The 19,345-nt window shown below is 36.2% G+C and overlaps 1 protein-coding gene across 11 annotated transcripts in view; it reads right to left on the reverse strand.

Annotated features, from left to right (window-relative positions):
- The window catches only part of ADAM18 (ADAM metallopeptidase domain 18), a 128,220-nt gene that overhangs the window by 33,271 nt on the left and 75,604 nt on the right, over positions 1–19,345 (reverse strand). For 10 of the 11 annotated variants that reach the window (XR_012123772.1, XR_012123771.1, XM_073218823.1 and 7 more), the window contains 3 exons: positions 13,633–13,816; positions 10,399–10,494; positions 6,818–7,016 (listed from right to left, as the gene is read on the reverse strand). Coding sequence is in view for 9 of the 11 variants with exons in the window: in XM_073218823.1 (XP_073074924.1) it covers positions 6,818–7,016; positions 10,399–10,494; positions 13,633–13,816 (479 nt within the window). In the remaining 2 variants the exon portion in view is untranslated. The remainder of the gene's footprint in view (positions 1–6,817; positions 7,017–10,398; positions 10,495–13,632; positions 13,817–19,345) is intronic. The other variant, XM_073218825.1, reaches the window with a different exon arrangement.

Here is a 19,345-nt window from a genome sequence, read left to right on the forward strand (position 1 = left end):
TAATTAAAATGGCAAGGATCAAGGACAAGGAAAGAGTTTTAAAGGCAGCTAGAGAGAAAAAGGTCACCTATAAAGGAAAACCCATCAGGCTAACATCAGACTTCTCGACAGAAACCCTACAGGCCAGAAGAGAATGGCATGATATACTTAATGCAATGAAACAGAAGGGCCTTGAACCAAGGATACTGTATCCAGCACGACTATCATTTAAATATGATGGCAGGATTAAACAATTCCCAGACAAGCAAAAGCTGAGGGAATTTGCTTCCTACAAACCACCTCTACAGGGCATCCTACAGGGACTGCTCTAGATGGGGGCACCCCTAAAAAGAGCACAGAACAAAACACACAACATATGAAGAATGGAGGAGGAGGAATAAGAAGGGAGAGAAGAAAAGAATCTCCAGACAGTGTATATAACAGCTCAATAAGCGAGCTAAGTTAGGCAGTAAGATACTAAAGAAGCTAACCTTGAACCTTTGGTAACCACGAATCTAAAGCCTGCAATGGCAATAAGTACATATCTCTCAATAGTCACCCTAAATGTAAATGGACTTAATGCACCAATCAAAAGACACAGAGTAATAGAATGGATAAAAAAGCAAGACCCATCTATATGCTGCTTACAAGAAACTCACCTCAAACCCAAAGACAAGCACACACTAAAAGTCAAGGGATGAAAAACCATATTTCAGGCAAACAACAGTGAGAAGAAAGCAGGGGTTGCAGTACTAATATCAGACAAAATAGACTTCAAAACAAAGAAAGTAACAAGAGATAAAGAAGGATACTACATAATGATAAAGGGCTCAGTCCAACAAGAGGATATAACCATTCTAAATATATATGCACCCAACACAGGAGCATCAGCATATGTGAAGCAAATACTAACAGAACTAAAGAGGGAAATAGACTGCAATGCATTCATTGTAGGAGACTTCAACACACCACTCACCCCAAAGGATAGATCCACTGGGCAGAAAATAAGTAAGGACACACAGGCACTGAACAACACACTAGAACAGATGGACCTAATAGACATCTATAGAACTCTACATCCAAAAGCAACAGGATATACATTCTTCTCAAGTGCACATGGAACATTCTCCAGAATAGACCACATACTAACTCACAAAAAGAGCCTCAGTAAATTCCAAAATATTGAAATTCTACCATCCAATTTTTCAGACCACAAAGGTATAAAAGTAGAAATAAATTCTACAAAGAAAACAAAAAGGCTCACAAACACATGGAGGCTTAACAACATGCTTCTAAATAATCAATGGATCAATGAACAAATCAAAATAGAGATCAAGGAATATATAGAAACAAATGACAACAACAACACAAAGCCCCAACTTCTGTGGGACGCAGCGAAAGCAGTCTTAAGAGGAAAGTATATAGCAATCCAGGCACACTTGAAGAAGAAAGAACAATCCCAAATGAATAGTCTAACACCACAATTATCAAAACTGGAAAAAGAAGAACAAATGAGGCCTAAAGTCAGCAGAAGGAGGGACATAATAAAGATCAGAGAAGAAATAAACAAAATTGAGAAGAATAAAACAATAGCAAAAATCAACGAAACCAAGAGCTGGTTCTTCGAGAAAATAAACAAAATAGATAAGCCTCTAGCCCAACTTATTACGAGAAAAAGAGAATCAACACAAATCAACATAATCAGAAATGAGAATGGAAAAATCACGACAGACTCCACAGAAATACAAAGAATTATTAAAGACTACTATGAAAACCTATATGTCAACAAGCTGGAAAACCTAGAAGAAATGGACAACTTCCTAGAAAAATACAACCTCCCAAGACTGACCAAGGAAGAAACACAAAAGTTAAACAAACCAATTATGAGCAAAGACATTGAAACGGTAATCAAAAAACTACCCAAGAACAAAACCCCGGGACCGGACGGATTTACCTCGGAATTTTATCAGACACACAGAGAAGACATAATACCCATTCTCCTTAAAGTGTTCCACAAAATAGAAGAAGAGGGAATACTCCCAAACTCATTCTATGAAGCCAACATCACCCTAATACCAAAACCAGGCAAAGACCCCACCAGAAAAGAAAATTACAGACCAATATCCCTGATGAATGTAGATGCAAACAGAATTCAACAGTATATCAAAAGGATCATACACCATGACCAAGTGGGGTTCATCCCAGGGATGCAAGGATGGTACAACATTCAAAAATCCATCAACATCATCCACCACATCAACAAAAAGAAAGACAAAAACCACATGATCATCTCCATAGATGCTGAAAAAGCATTTGACAAACTTCAACATCCATTCATGATAAAAACTCTCAGCAAAATGGGAATAGAGGGCAAGTACCTCAACATAATAAAGGCCATATATGATAAACCCACAGCCAGCATTATACTGAACAGCGAGAAGCTGAAAGCATTTCCTCTGAGATCGGGAACCAGACAGGGATGCCCACTCTCCCCACTGTTATTTAACAAAGTACTGCAGGTCCTAGCCACGGCAATCAGACAAAACAAAGAAATACAAGGAATCCAGATTGGTAAAGAAGAAGTTAAAACTGTCACTATTTGCAGATGATATGATACTGTACATAAAAAAACCCTAAAGACTCCACTCCAAAACTACTAGAACTGATATCGGAATACAGCAAAGTTGCAGGATACAAAATTAACACACAGAAATCTGTAGCTTTCCTATACACTAACAATGAATCAATAGAAAGAGAAATCAGGAAAACAATTCCATTCACTATTGCATCAAAAAGAATAAAATACCTAGGAATAAACCTAACCAAAGAAGTGAAAGACTTATACTCTGAACACTACAAGTCACTCTTAAGAGAAATTAAAGGGGACACTAATAAATGGAAACTCATCCCATGCTCATGGCTAGGAAGAATTAATATCGTCAAAATGGCCATCCTGCCCAAAGCAATATACAGATTTGATGCAATCCCTATCAAATTACCAGCAACATTCTTCAATGAATTGGAACAAATAATTCAAAAATTCATATGGAAACACCAAAGACCCTGAATAGCCAAAGCAATCCTGAAAAAGAAGAATAAAGTAGGGGGGCTCTCACTCCCCAACTTCAAGCTCTACTACAAAGCCATAGTAATCAAGACAATTTGGTACTGGCAGAAGAACAGAGCCACAGACCAGTGCAACAGATTAGAGACTCCAGAAATTAACCCAAACAAATATGGTCAATTAATATTTGATAAAGGAGCCATGGACATACAATGGCAAAATGACAGTCTCTTCAACAGGTGGTGCTGGCAAAACTGGACAGCTACATGTAGGAGAATGAAACTGGACCATTGTCTAACCCCATATACAAAGGTAAACTCAAAATGGATCAAAGACCTGAATGTAAGTCATGAAACCATTAAACTCTTGGAAAAAAACATAGGCAAAAACCTCTTAGACATCAACATGAGTGACCTCTTCTTGAACATATCTCCCCGGGCAAGGAAAACAACAGCAAAAATGAGCAAGTGGGACTACATTAAGCTGAAAAGTTTCTGTATAGTTAAAGACACCATCAATAGAACAAAAAGGAACCCTACAGTATGGGAGAATATATTTGAAAATGACAGATCTGATAAAGGCTTGACGTCCAGAATATATAAAGAGCTCACATGCCTCAACAAACAAAAAACTAATAACCCAATTAAAAAATGGGCAGAAGAACTGAACAGATATTTCTCCAAAAAAGAAATACAGATGGCCAAGAGACACATGAAAAGATGCTCCACATCGCTAATTATCAGAGAAATGCAAATTAAAACTACAATGAGGTATCACCTCACACCAGTAAGGATAGCTGCCATCCAAAAGACAAACAACAGCAAATGTTGGCGAGGCTGTGGAGAAAGGGGAACCCTCCTACACTGCTGGTGGGAATGTAAATTAGTTCAACCATTGTGGAAAGCAGTATGGAGGTTCATCAAAATGCTCAAAACAGACCTACCATTTGACACAGGAATTCCACTCCTAGGAATTTACCCTAAGAACGCAGCAATCAAGTTTGAGAAAGACAGATGCACCCCTATGTTTATCGCAGCACTATTTACAATAGCCAAGAATTGGAAGCAACCTAAATGTCCATCGGTAGATGAATGGATAAAGAAAATGTGGTACATATACACAATGGAATACTACTCAGCCATAAGAAGTGGAAAAATCCAACCATTTGCAGCAACATGGATGGAGCTGGAGAGTATTATGTTCAGTGAAATAAGCCAAGCGGAGAAAGAGAAATACCAAATGATTTCACTCATCTGAGGAGTATAGGAACAAAGGAAAAACTGAAGGAACAAAACAGCAGCGGAATTACAGAACCCAAAAATGGACTAACAGGTACCAAAGGGAAAGGAACTGGGGAGGATGGGTGGGCAGGGAGGGATAAGAGGGGGAAGAAGAAGGGGGGTATTAAGATTAGCATGCATGGTGGGGAAGGAGAAAGGGGAGGGTGGGCTGCACAACACAGAGAGGACAAGTAGTGACTCTACAACATTTTGCTAAGCTGATGGACAGTAACCGTAATGTGGTTGTTAGGGGGGACCTGATAGAGGGGAGAGCATAGTAAACATAATATTCTTCATGTAAGTGTAGATTAAAAATTAAAAAAAAAAAAAAAAGAAAGAAAGAAAGAAAGAAAAGGGGGATTACTCCTTGATAGGATAAAACTATTGGTAAATCACAGATCAACGCATGCTTTAAATATCCTTAATGTTGATCACTTAAAGGGTGTCAGATGATCAGCTATGGAGGTATTCTTTTCTGATAATATTCCTTTCTCTTAAAAAAAAAATGCAGTTACTGTGTGCTGACCTCCAATGAGTTCTGCACAGTGGTATAGAGGGCATGTCAAAGTGTGGGCAAAGGGTCTGTTTGTTTCTATGCAGAAGATCAAGGCCTAGCTTGCATACCCAGAAAATGAATTAAGATACGATATGAGGAGGAGCTTCCGGCATCAGCACTCTCTGGAGGACTTGTGCCAGGGGATGATCATCAAAAAGCCTCCACAGGGATCCAGACAATGCTGCGGATGTGGCTGCATCCAGCCCACTGTCTCCTGGACTTGCCATAGGAATGAGGAGGGAGATGTCTAGGCTGGCATGTGCATACAGTGAGACAACGAATTTGACTGGATCTGTACTGTTGGAACTCACCCAGGAGTTGGGAGGGGTGCAAGTTGTAGTACTCCAAAATATCATGACTGTAGACTATCTACGGTTAAAAGAACATATGGGATGTGAACAGATCCCAGAAATGGGCTGCTTTGACTGATTTTTCTCAGACTGTTCAAGTACAATTGGACAATATCCATCATATCATAGATAAATTTTCACAAATGCCTAGGGTGCCTGAATGGTTTTCTTGGCTTCACTGGAGATGGATGGTAATTATAGATTTGCTTTGTTTATGTCACCGTATTCCTATTATGTTAATATGTGTGTGTAAATTAGTTAGTAGTTTAAAACCTATACATACTTAAGGTACTCTACAAGAAGATATGTCAAAGAAATAATCAATCCTCCCATGTTTCCTTCCATATGCTACATCTATAGCTTTTCTTCTTCCTTCCTAATTACAACCCTTAAATAGAATTCGTGCCTCATATCGAATTTACCGAGTATCATAATTCCTCCAGGTGGTAAAGATACCTCGAGACAAGTGCTGGGCACAGAAGCCACAGGGCATAAATCTGCAAAGAAGTAAAAAGCTAACCTTTTCAAACAATATGGCTTCTCTCTCACTTACCAACTTTACATTTCCCTGTATGGCCCCGGAAGATGACTGGTTAGCCAGAGACGGGTAAGATCCCTCAAGGGAGGAACAACCTAAGACAGGCACAGTCGCAGGGGGGCCATCAGGTGAAAATATGGGGATCAACAGAGGTGAGGCTCAGAACCTCACCCCCCCTGCTTTGAGAGAAATCTTCTGCATCTGTGGATGTCTTGCTGCCCTTGTCTAGCCTGGATTAATACTTGGTCCATAGGCACACACCTGATCATCTGATCATCTACATTTGCCCTCTTACAGCACTAAACTATGTTTTCTACCTTTATCTTGCATCTACCTACCACTTCAGCATTTTATTAAAAATAAAAATAATAAAAATAATAGAGGGAGAAATGTGGGATCCACATATAAATCAAGTACAAAAATCAAATGAATATTCATATTTCACCTGATTGTTTATGGGTCATAATGCGTGATCAAAACCGAAAGTTTCTGTGATGAATGCCCTTGTACTGTTCACCATGTAAGAATTTATTCACTATGTAAGAATTCGTTCACCATGTAAGAACTTGTTCATTATGCTTCAGAAGATTGGAGACTGACAAGAATTAGGCTTGAGATGGATTAATGATTGTACATTGAGCATTGACCCCCGTATACTGAATTTTATTGTTGTTAACAACCATTTGATCAATAAGTATGAGATGCCCTCTCAAAAAAAAAAAAAAAGTAGGCCATGAACATAAAAGGAATCTAAGCAAATTTCAGAAGCTACTGACTTGCCATTCCAATCTCTCTGTAAATCATGAGCCATCATATAGATTTCTGCCTAGGTAGCTAATCACTGAAAACCAGACCAAACCATGAGAAAAGGAATGTGCAAGACTATTCTGGAAAATCTCAAACACTCCTACAAAAACAAACCTTTAATTGAAATTTAATCTTTCTTGACCTTGTGCTTCAGGTTCCTCCACTTCTAGAGGTGTGATAAGTAGTATATCCTCTGGAGGGTCCCAGGTTAAGGTAAAAGAAACACATGAGCTGGAGCAGTACCTTTTCCAAATACCTGGGCACACTGTTTATCAGCAGTTTGGCACCGTCCGTCATAGCAGAACGCGGTCTCCGACCTGCACAGCTGGCCATTGAGCGCGTAGGTGTCCGGGACGCAAGTACTGGAGGTCCCATTGCAATATTCTGTGAAATCACACTCATGATCAACACTCTTTCTGCATGGAGTGCCCGCCACTGATATCTACGAGGGAAAAAGAGAAAGAAAATCATGTCCTGCGAATGACCACCCTCAGTTACCTACTCAAGAGAATTTACAAATAAAATTTGCCTGATCGTGGATACTTGAGGGAATCCCAGAGTTCCCACGGCTCTGAGTTTTTTGAAGGAAAAATCAGGTACAGTGTTCATTATGCAGCCTGAAGAAAAGTAACTCTCTCAGAGATACGAAAGGATCCTTTCCAACAGAGGATTTGCAACTGCTTTGTGTTCTCCTCTCAGGAGGAGGCCATCCAACTCTACCGGCTTTTGGAGGGGGACAGATTAGTTTAAACACACCTGTCCCTCAAAACTGGAGGAACATTGCCTCTGTCTTTTTGTTCTTGGAGAGACCCAGGAGCCAAACAGCCCTAAAATCCCTCGCTCGGATTTTTACTAGCTTATTTGTGTGGCTGAGGTACAGAATCTGTTTTGCAGTTTCCTCATTTGTAAACTTGAGATAATAATCATTCTGTCAGAGGATTGTTAGTATTAAATGGAATTAATATTTAAAAAGTGCTTAGAATAACACATGGAATCAATGTATGAAATAGGTTATGACCATCATCATCATATTTAATTATCTGAGAGCAGAAGGGCCTTCTTGCATAGCTCAGGTAAAGAGTAGAGCAGCTGTCAAATATTATGGCCTGTTGATTCCGTCGGTCATCCATTGCCTTCCACAATGAAATTCACAGGTCCAAATGCTGACCCACTATATATGCTCTCATACACTCAGAGACATTCTACAGTCCAGTTTGACTGAATTAGCACTTCACAGATTGAGACAAAGATGGGTAAGGAATGAAGTGGCATCTTCAAAATGACAAGATAAAAAGAAGCTTCCAAGCTAGAATGCCATACCTGGGAAATCTATATTCCAAAAATGTATGAGAGATAAAGACTTTCCTAGGTCAATAATAATTGAGAGAATTCATTTTCAGCAGACCTAAATTACAGGAAAGAGTAAAGGGAGGTCTTTAGGCACAAGCGATGTGACAGTAAACAGAAATCTACAAAAGGAAAAAGAGAGCTGGAAATGGAATAAATGATGTTAATAATAAAGTTTTCTTACTTTCCTTATTTTACGGGCTCTAAAAGATAAAAGACTATATAAAGCAAAAATAGTAACAGTATATTTTGTGTTTCTAGTTTATGGGAGTGTTCTGAGATTAATTCACTACACATGAAGTGGTGTATTATATGAAATCAGACTGAATAATCAAAGAATTGTAAACTCGAGACAAACAGTAAAATGAGTTTTAAAGTATAAACAATACACCAGTAGCAAACATAAAATGAAACCCTATGTCGTATGGTTTTAGAGTTTACATTTAGTTTGCAGAGCAACTGCATGTCTCATCAATGCTACGGGTACTCAGAATAGGTTGGCCATGTTGAAAAATAGGTTTCAGTGTCCTATGAAATTCAATATACATTTACAGCATGACCCAGCAATCTCCCTTATAGATATTTAAGTGAAATAAAACTATGTTCATACAAAATTTGCTTATGAAGACTGTTTATAGTGGCTGTATCTGCGTCACCACAAACTGAAAACCTGGGTGTTCCTCAGCTGGGGGAAGGATTAACACACTGTGGTGCATGCTTACAATACTATTCAGCAACACAAAAAGAAAAAAGTAAGAAACACCACCACATGAGTGAATCTCAAATGCATTATGCTAAGATGCCTAATTATAATGTTTACCCATATAATGATTCAGTTTATATTGTATTTTGCAAAAGCAAAATTACAGATGCAGGAGACAGACCTGTGGTCCCTTGGGGTGGAAGTGTGGACTGCCTGCAGTGGGGAACAGGGGCATTTCTGGGGGAGTAGTGGTGAGGCTGCCTATCCCTTGATTGTGGTGTTAAATTATAAGACTGAATATGCTTGCCATAATACTTAAAAGTGTTCATTGAAATAATTTTACTATAATAAATTATAAGTTATTGAAGAATTGGGCAAAAAGAATATAGGGAGCATTTATGTGTATATAATATACCAGAACTGGAATTATGAAATCTTTGTATCATGCCACTTGCTTTCTTATCCCAACTTATCTTGAAGATAATGTCGTATTAGCATATGTATATTTAGCCTGCATTTGTTAAATACCTCTTATACAATGTACATTTATGTGCCATCCAATACCAATAAATACTGTTTGCTTTTATGATTTGATTTTACAAATAATTCTATAATTAATATTCTTTACTGAATTTTCCATACATGTGCATGTTTCTAAGGTATATACATGAGAGAACTGGTGATAATCAATTAACTTGATAATTTATACTCTACTCAGAGATATGCAAATATTGTTCACCAGAGGGATTATAGTAATTCAAAATTCCACAACACTGTCCAAGCATGATCTTCATCCCCACTCCTTCCCCAATATCTGATATTGTGTGTAAAATTGCCATTTGGACGACTGCTTTAGGATATTGAATTATTATTTATGTTATAATTATAATTATAATTATTATATATATTATTATATAATCATTATATAATATAATTATGTAATTATTATATTATTATTATCATCAATTATATCATTATATTAACTATTATTATTAATTATAATATAATATAATTTATATTATAATATATATAAATTATATAATTATAATATAATTATGATTATTAATGATTATATAATTATTATATATTATTATTGATTATTAATGAATTATTATTTATGTTATAATTATAATTATAATTATTATATATATTATTATATATATGTTAAGCCCATATTTTAATACTGCAGACCATCAGTGTATTCATTGAATAATTCTATTTTCATTGTTGAAAATATCCTGGGGGCTCCCTTGGCTTATGTTTGTGTGTGTGTGTGTGTGTGTGTGTGTGTGTGTGTGTGTGTGTGTGTGTGATTTGTCTTTTACTGTGTGTGTGTGATTTGTCTTTTACTTATCAGTGTGTGAGAATTCTTTGCATATTCTATATCTGACATGTTTAGTCTGCTACACATTTTGTCTGTTATTCGTGTTAGAATTTTTTTCCCACAATTGGTCATACACCATTTATTTGACTTCACAATTTCCCCAAGAGTTGATATATCTTGATATAGTAATGTGTATGTTTATCCAGCACTTTATCTGATAATTTAGAAGATGGTAAGCTGTGGTTTCAACACAGTAGAGTGATCAGTACCAATATAAGATGCCTTCTTATTTCATAGTTGCTTTCCTATCCACCTGTGGTCATGTTTGTGCTCACTTTTTTGGTCCCTTCCATTACTTCTATATTCTTTTTACTGACTCCACATTAATTCAATGAATATAAACTTTTATTATGACAGTTCAAACCCCTTTTCTAAATTTCAGAAACCTACCTCACAGCTTGAGGTACAGCATGGTCCAGAACCACATTTCGCTGAGCCTTTCAGTTTACATGTTTTGTAATCACAGCACTCCTTAAATAGACATTCCTAAAATTTCATAAGAAGAAATATCATTCTAGTTAAACCAACTAACAGCTGTTTCTGAATCAACTTTTTAAATCCTCGCTTGTATTCAACTTTTCAATTATACATTCTAGTTATATTCAATGAAGCTTTAGTATTTTACTATTTCAATACTATCCAAAAGCATGTACAAGAACTAAATAACATCTAAAATATCAGTTCATCATTAAATTTATTACCTGAAATATTTGGTAATTAATATTTTTATTATATATGTCAGGTAATAATTTATTACCTGAAATATTTGGTAATTAATAACAAGAACAAAATCTTGGGAGGAGAAGTATGAATTCCCAAGAGAAAACTCTCCCCAATTTCTTTTTAGTGATTTGTTTACTAAAGTTTTCCTTTGTGACTAGGGTTAGAGTTAGGCAATATAATAAAAATACATTTAGGACAGTAATCATTTCACTATAATAGAAATGAACAGAAAAAGATATGTCAGTACATATAAGTTTTAAAAGGTAAATGACAGTCAACTATTATTCAAATTAGGTGATAAATAATGTCAACAAACCAAATATTGTTTCCATGTAAATACATTGTAGTGATGCAATTCTTTAATATTTTTATATATTTTTTAAATCAAACATGTTCCATTTACTCAAAAATCTAGCTTCAAAGATCTTGCCAGTTAGAATGAAGGCAGGATTCTTCTTTAATTTTCCATTTGTTTGTTTCTACTTTTTCATGTGTTTATGTGAATCGATATGTATTTACAAATATTCCCATCCTAGAATATAGAAAGTTTAGAGTAAAAGCTGTAGTTATTTCATAAGAAGAAATATGTTGGATATGTAACCTCGGTACATGCTCAGCCATAAGTAGAATGGCCTTAGGGTTGGGTAAACACATATTGCCCAGATTTTCCAGGGGTAATCACTTGGTATCTTTCAGTGTTTATGTTCCAAAGTTCAGTACCGTTACATGAATGTACGTATGTATATGAGCAGTAAACAAGGATGCTCTGCCAACCATGGTCATCCATACTGATTACAACTTATCAGCTTAACTTATAACAAGCTAATGGGGAGACGGTGCCTCACTGTTCATTGTCATTATTACTCTGCTAACTAGTGAGTTTGAGCATGAATTTGAATTTTGTATAATTTTATTTGTGAATTAAATACATTCTTTTTCCCTGTCTTTTCCCCACTAAATAATAGGAACAGCTTTTATATATTATCCAGTTATCCTTTCTCCTTTTTATATGTTTATAACATTTCTTTGCAGTCTATTGTTTGACTTTTTAATGGTGCCTGCCATTTGGGATAATTTGCAATGTTCTCTTTATGCACATTGGGTTTTTTGTCTCCTTACCAAGACTTCCATTATGCCAAGATTATAAAATATTATCAATGCTTTCTTCTGATATTTTGTTTTTTAAAAACTTTAGGTTAATTTTTTCTGAAATGTATCTCTATATTTTGTGGAATAATTGTTCAAATATTTATTACTAGTTATTATATTTGTGAATACAGGAACAAATAAATATACACACCTGCATGTGTGTGGGAGGGTACATAAAAAGAGCTGTATTTGTATCAAATGGGGGATATTTATGAAGATATAGGTGTCAACGTCATTTTCCTAAGGACCATCTAGAATACATCTATAAGCTGAACAAATTGGATTTATTGCTAGTTTTAGCAAAAGGAGAATACACACCATGATAACTGTGGACACCTCAAAAGAAGGTATAATTATAGGATATGGGCTCTTGTTAGGTGATATGGGGAAAGGCTTAAGGAATCTGGACTTTGCTAGCTTAGAGGTTATCAGAAAACAGGGGTACATCTATTACTGGATTCTTTTCTTGAAGAAGAAAAGACTATTCCAATGCTGACATTGAAACCAGTAAAGAAGCAGGAATTACTCCTGTTAGCCAGGACAGGAGACTGTTCAGCCATTTTTGTGACTTGGACGATTTTCAAGGTTTCCCTGTTAGACATAATTAGAGTGACTTTGCTTTCTTTCTTCATCCATCATGATCACAGATGTTGATCACAGGTGCATAAGTCCTGAGCATGTTAAGCCCATCCTACCTGTGGCTGAGCATGTTACTGAGGGCAGGAGAAGCCAACAGGGAGACCGGATACTTAGAGCAAAAACATTCTGCAGGGACAGTCAGTGCCTAGGAGGAACTGGTGGGGCACTGACAGTATCTGCTGTGAGCTGGTCTGCCTGGAGCTGTGGAATCTCACAATGTGCAGACCTTGTCCCAGATTACATTGTTTTATTCTATCCTTCTTGAAAAATAACTGGATTTTTTGGCAGGTAATTGGCACCATATTTAAGGGTAGATGAATTGCAAGATGACAGTGGAAGGTCTGAGATAATTGGAAAACCTATATACATATGTACAGAGACATGCACACACACATTCTTTACTTTGGGGAATGGTGGATAATTAAGAGAACTTGTAGGGGTTTAATTTTATGTAAAAAAGTGGTGGCCAGCTGTTTCTGTAGGTGGATAAGAAATTCATGTAACTGCTGGGGGAGTAATTATGAAGAAACTTTTATTTAAATAGAGGACAATTGTTAAATATTACACAATAATGATGTTTAATACACTAAATGTTGTTCCTATCTGCTGAGAATAGTATACATTGAACTTTTGGTTGATGGACCTGTGGTAGACGGCATATCTATATTTAGAAGTGAGCAAATAGAACAAATTTCACACATCTTGAAACAGAAATGCAAAAATGTTTGGAAATAATTAAGAAACACACATTATAATGTTTTGACATTCTTGCAACCACAAGACAATGAAATTCCAGAGAAGTCTAAAGAGAAAACAGACACTGAGGGCATCTGAGTTAGGAAAGAAGTGGAAAAAAAGGCATCCATTAAACCTATGTAGTCAAAAATCTCTCTGCTGGCATAATCGGGAAGAGTGTGTGCAAACCAAGTTTTCATGATTAATTTGTCTTCTCTACTGAAGAGGGGTGGGAAAGTGACTGACATATCTCATCCTCATTTCATATCTAAGTTCTATGTGGAGGACATAGGTGCATATCATTCCGTATATACCATGACAACAACTTACTGAAAACACAACAAATTGTGCTCCTATTTCAGATGGTATATTACTCACCTCTTCACTGCCACAGTCACATTCTTCGTCAGGTTCCAGAATCCCATTACCACACACTGATTGATTTTGATATGATGGTTGCAACTTTGGTAAGTTCTGAAGACATTTCGCCTCAAGTTTTGAAATAAAATATTTATAGTCATGCATGCTACAGTTGCTAAAAATCTTTATACCACTGGATCCCCTAAAATAAAATAACATTCCTCAGGTAAATCAATCATGCAAATAAAACCACGTCTAAATAATGCTCCACATGTGACAGTATGAATTTTGAGATGGCTCAAATGAAACCCTTGTACTTTGGCAGAGGTGAAGTCAGCCATGGTTAAATTTTCATTTATCATTGCTAATCTTTAACATTATGTTAACATTTAATATTCTTTTAAAATAAATATATAGAAGAGGAGGAGGAAGAAAATGGAGGGTAAAAAAAGAAACTTTATGTTTGTAATAGCATACTAAGTGAGTTAAATTAGACTGTTAAATAGTAAGGGAATTAACCTTGAACCTTTGGTAACCATGAATCTAAAGCCTGCAATGGCAATAAGTACATATCTATCGATAACCACCCTAAATGTAAATGGTCTGAATGCACCAATCAAAAGACATACAGTCACTGAATGGATTAAAAAACAAGATCCATCTAAATGCTGCCTATAAGAGACTCGCTTCAAACACAAACACATACACAGGCTAAAAGTGAAGGGATGGAAAAAGATATTTCATGCAACTAATAGGGAGAAAAAAATCAGGGGTTGTAGTACTTGTATCAGACAAAGTGGACTTCAAATCAAAGAAAGTCACAAGAAGCAAAAAAGAACATTACATAATGATAAAGGGGTCCATCCAACAAGAGGATATAACCATTATAAATATCTATGCACCCAACACAAGAGCACCTACATATGTGAAACAAATACTAACAGAATTAAAAGGGGAAATAGAATGCAATGCATTCATTCTAGGAGACTTCAACACACCATTCACTCCAAAGGACAGATCAACCAGACAGAAATTAAGTAAGGAGACAGAGGCACTGAACAGCATATTAGAACAGGTGGACATAACAGACATCTACAGAACACTTCACCCAAAAGCAGCAGGATACACATTCTTCTCAAGTGCACATGGAACATTTTCAAGAATAGATCATATAGCAGGCCACAAAAAGATCCTCAGTAAATTCAGAAAGATTGAAATTGTACCAACCAGCTTCTCAGATCACAAAGGAATGAAACTAGGAATAAATTACGCAAAGAAAATGAAAAATCTCACTAACACTGGAAGCTTCACAACATGCTCCTAATAACCAATGGATCAATGACCAAATAAAAACAGAGATCAAGTAATATATGGAGACAAATGACAACAACAATTCAACACCACAAAAAATCTGTGGGATGCAGCGAAGGCCGTGCTAAGAGGGAAGTATATTGCAATACAGACCTACTTCAGGAAAGAAGGACAATCCCATATGAACAGTCTAAACTCACAATTAACAAAACTAGAAAAAGAAGAACAACTTTTTAAAAATATAACTAGAATGTATAATTGAAAAGTTGAATACAAGCAAGGATTTAAAAAGTTGATTCAGAAACAGCTGTTAAGTGGTTGAACTAGAATGGTATTTCTTCTTATGAAATTTTAGGAATGTCTATTTAAAGAGTGCTGTGATTACAAAACATGTAAACTGAAAGGCTCAGCAAAATGTGGTTCTGGACCATGCTGTACTTCAAGCTGTGAGGTAGGTTTCTGAAATTTAGAAAAGGGGTTTGAACTGTCATAATAAAAGTTTATATCAATTGAATTAATGTGGAGTCAGTAAAAAGAATATAGAAATAATGGAAGGGACCAAAAAAGTGAGCACAAACATGACCTTCTTCTAGAAAAAGAAGAACAAACGAGGCCTAAAGTCAGTAAAAGGAGGGACATAATAAAGATTAGAGCATAAATAAATAAATAAAATTGAGAAGAATAAAACAACTGAAAGAATCAATGAAAGCAGGAACCGGTTCTTCAAGGAAATAAACAAAATAGATAACCCCCTAGCCAGACTTACCAAGAAAAAGAGAGAGTCTACACACATAAACAGAATCAAAAATGAGAAAGGAAAAATCACTACAGACATCACATAAATACAAAGAATTATGAGAGAATACTATGAAAAACTACATGCTAAAAAACTGGATAACCTAGAAGAAATGGACAACCTTCTAGAAAAATACAACCTTCCAAGGCTGACCTAGGAAGAAACAGAAAATCTGAATAGACCAATTACCAGCAATGAAATTGAATTGGTAATCAAAAATCTACCCTGGAACAGATGGTTTCACTGATGAATTTTATCAAACATTTAGTGAAGACCTAATACCCATTATCCTTAAAGTTTTCTAAAAAGTAGAAGAGGAAGGAATATTCCCAAACTCATTCCATGAGGCCAACATCAGTCTAATACCAAAACCAGGCAAAGATACCACAAAAAAAGAAAACCACAGACTAAAAGTGAATATCCTGAGGAGCATAGATGCAAATATACTCAACAAAATATTGGCAAACCAAATTTAAAAATACATAAAAAAGATCACCCATCATGATCAAGTAGGATTTATTCCAGGGATGCAAGGATGGAACAACATTCTAAAATCATCAACATCATTCACCACATCAACAAAAAGAAGGACAAAAACCACATGTCATCTCCATAGATGCTGAAAAAACATTTGACAAAATTCGACATCCAATCATGATAAAAACTCTCAACAAAATGTGTATACAGGGCAAGTACCTCAAAATAAGAAAGGCCATACATGACAAATCCATAGCCATCATCATACTTAACAGTGAAAAGCTGAAAACTTTTCCTTTAAGATCAGAAACAAGACAAGGATGCCCACTCTCCTCACTTTTATTCAACATAGTTCTGGAGGTCCTAGCCACAGCAATCAGACAACACAAAGAAATAAAAGGCATTCAGATAGGCAAAGAAGAAGTTAAATTGTCCCTGTTTGCAGATGACATGATACTGTACATAAAAAACCCTAAAGAATCCACTCCAAAACTACTAGATCTAATATCTAAATTCAGCCAAGTTGCAGGATACAAAATAATACACAGAAATCTGTTGCATTCCTATACACTAACAATGAACTAGCAGAAAGAGAAATCAGGAAAACAATTCCATTCATAATTGCATCAAAAAGAATAAAATACCTAGGAATAAACCTAAACAAGGAAATGAAAGACCTATACTCTGAAAACTACAAGACACTCATGAGAGAAATTAGATTCCAATAAATGGAAACACATCTCGTGTTCATGGATAGGAAGAATTAATATTGTCAAAATGGCCATCCTGCCTAAGGTAATCTACAGATTCAATGCAATCCCTATCAAAATACCAACAGCATTCTTCAACAAACTTGAACAAATAGTTCTAATATTCATATGGAGCCACAAAAGACCCCGAATAGCCAAGCAATCCTGAGAAGGAAGAATAAAGTGGATGAATTATGCTCCCTAACTTCAAGCTCTACTACAAAGCCACAGTACTCAAGACAATTTGGTACTGGCACAAGAACATGCCCATAGATCAATGGAACAGACTAGAGAGCCCAGATATAACCCCAAACATATATGGTCAATTTATATATGTTAAGTAGCCATGGACATTCAATAGGGAAATGACGGCCTCTTCAACAGCTGGTGTTGGCAAAACTGGACAGCTACATGCAAGAGAATGAAACTGGATTATTGTCTAACCCCATACATAAAAGTAAACTGAAAATGGATCAAAGACCTGAATGTAAATCATGAAACCATAAAGCTCTTAGAAGGAAACATAGGTAAAAATCTCTTGAATATAAACATCAAGAACTTTTTCCTGAATGCATCTCCTTGGGCAAGGGAAACAAAAGCAAAAATGAACACACATGGGACTACATCAAGCTAAAAAGCTTCTGTACAGTAAAGGACACCATCAGCAGAACAGGAAAACAATTCCATTAACAACTGCATCAAAAAGGTATCCTACAGTATGGGAGAATATATTTGTAAATGACATATCTGACAAGGGGTTAACATCCAAAATATATAAATAACTCACATGTCTCAACACTCATAAAGCAAATAACCCTATTTAAAAAATGGGCAGAGGATATGAACAGACAATCCTCCAAAAAAGAAATTCAGATGGCCAACAGGCACAAGAAAAGATGCTCCACATCACTAATTATCAGGGAAATGCAAATTAAAACCACAATGAGATATCACCTCACATCAGTTAGGATGGCCAACATAGAAAAGACTAGGAACAGCAAATACTGGTGAGGATGTTGAGAAAGAGGAACCCTCCTACACTGCTGGTGGGAATGTAAGCTAGTTCAACTATTGTGGAAAGCAGTCTGGAAGTTCCTCAAAAAATTATAAGTAGAAATACCATTTGACCCAGGAATTCCACTCCTAGCAATTTACCCAAAGAAAACAAGTTTTGAGATTCAAAAAGATATATGCATTCCTATGTTTATTGCAGCACTATTTACAATAGCCAAGATATGAAAGCAACCTAAGTGCCCATCAGTAGATGAATGGATAAAGAAGACAAGGTACATATACACAGTGCAATACTATTCAGCCATAAGAAAGAAAAAAATCCTACCATTTGCAAAAACATGGATGGAGCTAGAGGGTATTATGCTCAGTGAAATAAGTCAGGCAGAGAAAGACAAATACCAAATGATTTACATCATTTGTGGAGTATAACAATGAAGCAAAACTGAGGGAACAAAATAGCAGCAGACTCACAGGCTCCAAGAAGGGACTAGTGATTACCAAAAGGAAGGGGTGAGGGAGGGCAGGTTTGGAGGGAGGGAGAAGGGGACTGTGCGGTATCATGATTGGTGCACATGGTGTGTGTGGGGTCACAGGGAAGACACTGTAGCTCAGAGAAGACAAGTAGGGACTCTGTGGCATCTTACTACACTGATGGACAGTGACTGCAGTGGGGTATGGGGGGGACCCAGTAAGGGTGAATGTAATAACCACATCGTTTTTCTTGTGAAACCTTCATAAGAGTGTGTATCAATGATACCTTAATAAGAAAAAGAATATATAGATATAACACATATATATTATATATACAAATGACTAAGTATATAGAATTTTAATAGACATAAGACATTTCAAAGTAAATATTAATTGATTGGCTATCTGTGGGGAAGATTACCATCCAGGCCTAAAGACAATTATAAAATAAGGTGAGCTAAGGCAGCTGTCTCAAAATACTTTAATTTCTTTCCAAAGCTCCCACTGTGGGGTAGGAAAAAACTGAAGTAATTATATCAGGGGAACACAGCTTCTCCTGCAGCCTTAACTCTTTCTGAATCCATGGAAGTTAACTTAGCAAAAGATCAACTATTCATTCTTTACATACGCACTTCAGTAGCTGAAATTAAATGGACCAATATAAAAAAATACAGCATTTGATTTCATACTCAATTTGTACTTACAAATTCTAAGGGTGTCTTCAAAAGGCCCAGCAATCCTATCGCACTTCCTAAATCATTTCTATTTTCTAGTCTCCAAGACCAAGTGTTCTATGTCTTCTAACAAAGCTCTTACATTCCTTGTCTTCAGCTCCCTATCAGAAGAGACTGTCCTCATCTTTGCACCTCCATCAACTAAATTACATACATCTTTATCTATTTACTCTCCCCAG

This window comes from Manis javanica, chromosome 12, assembly GCF_040802235.1.
Source record: "Manis javanica isolate MJ-LG chromosome 12, MJ_LKY, whole genome shotgun sequence".
Classification (NCBI taxonomy): Eukaryota; Metazoa; Chordata; class Mammalia; order Pholidota; family Manidae; genus Manis; species Manis javanica.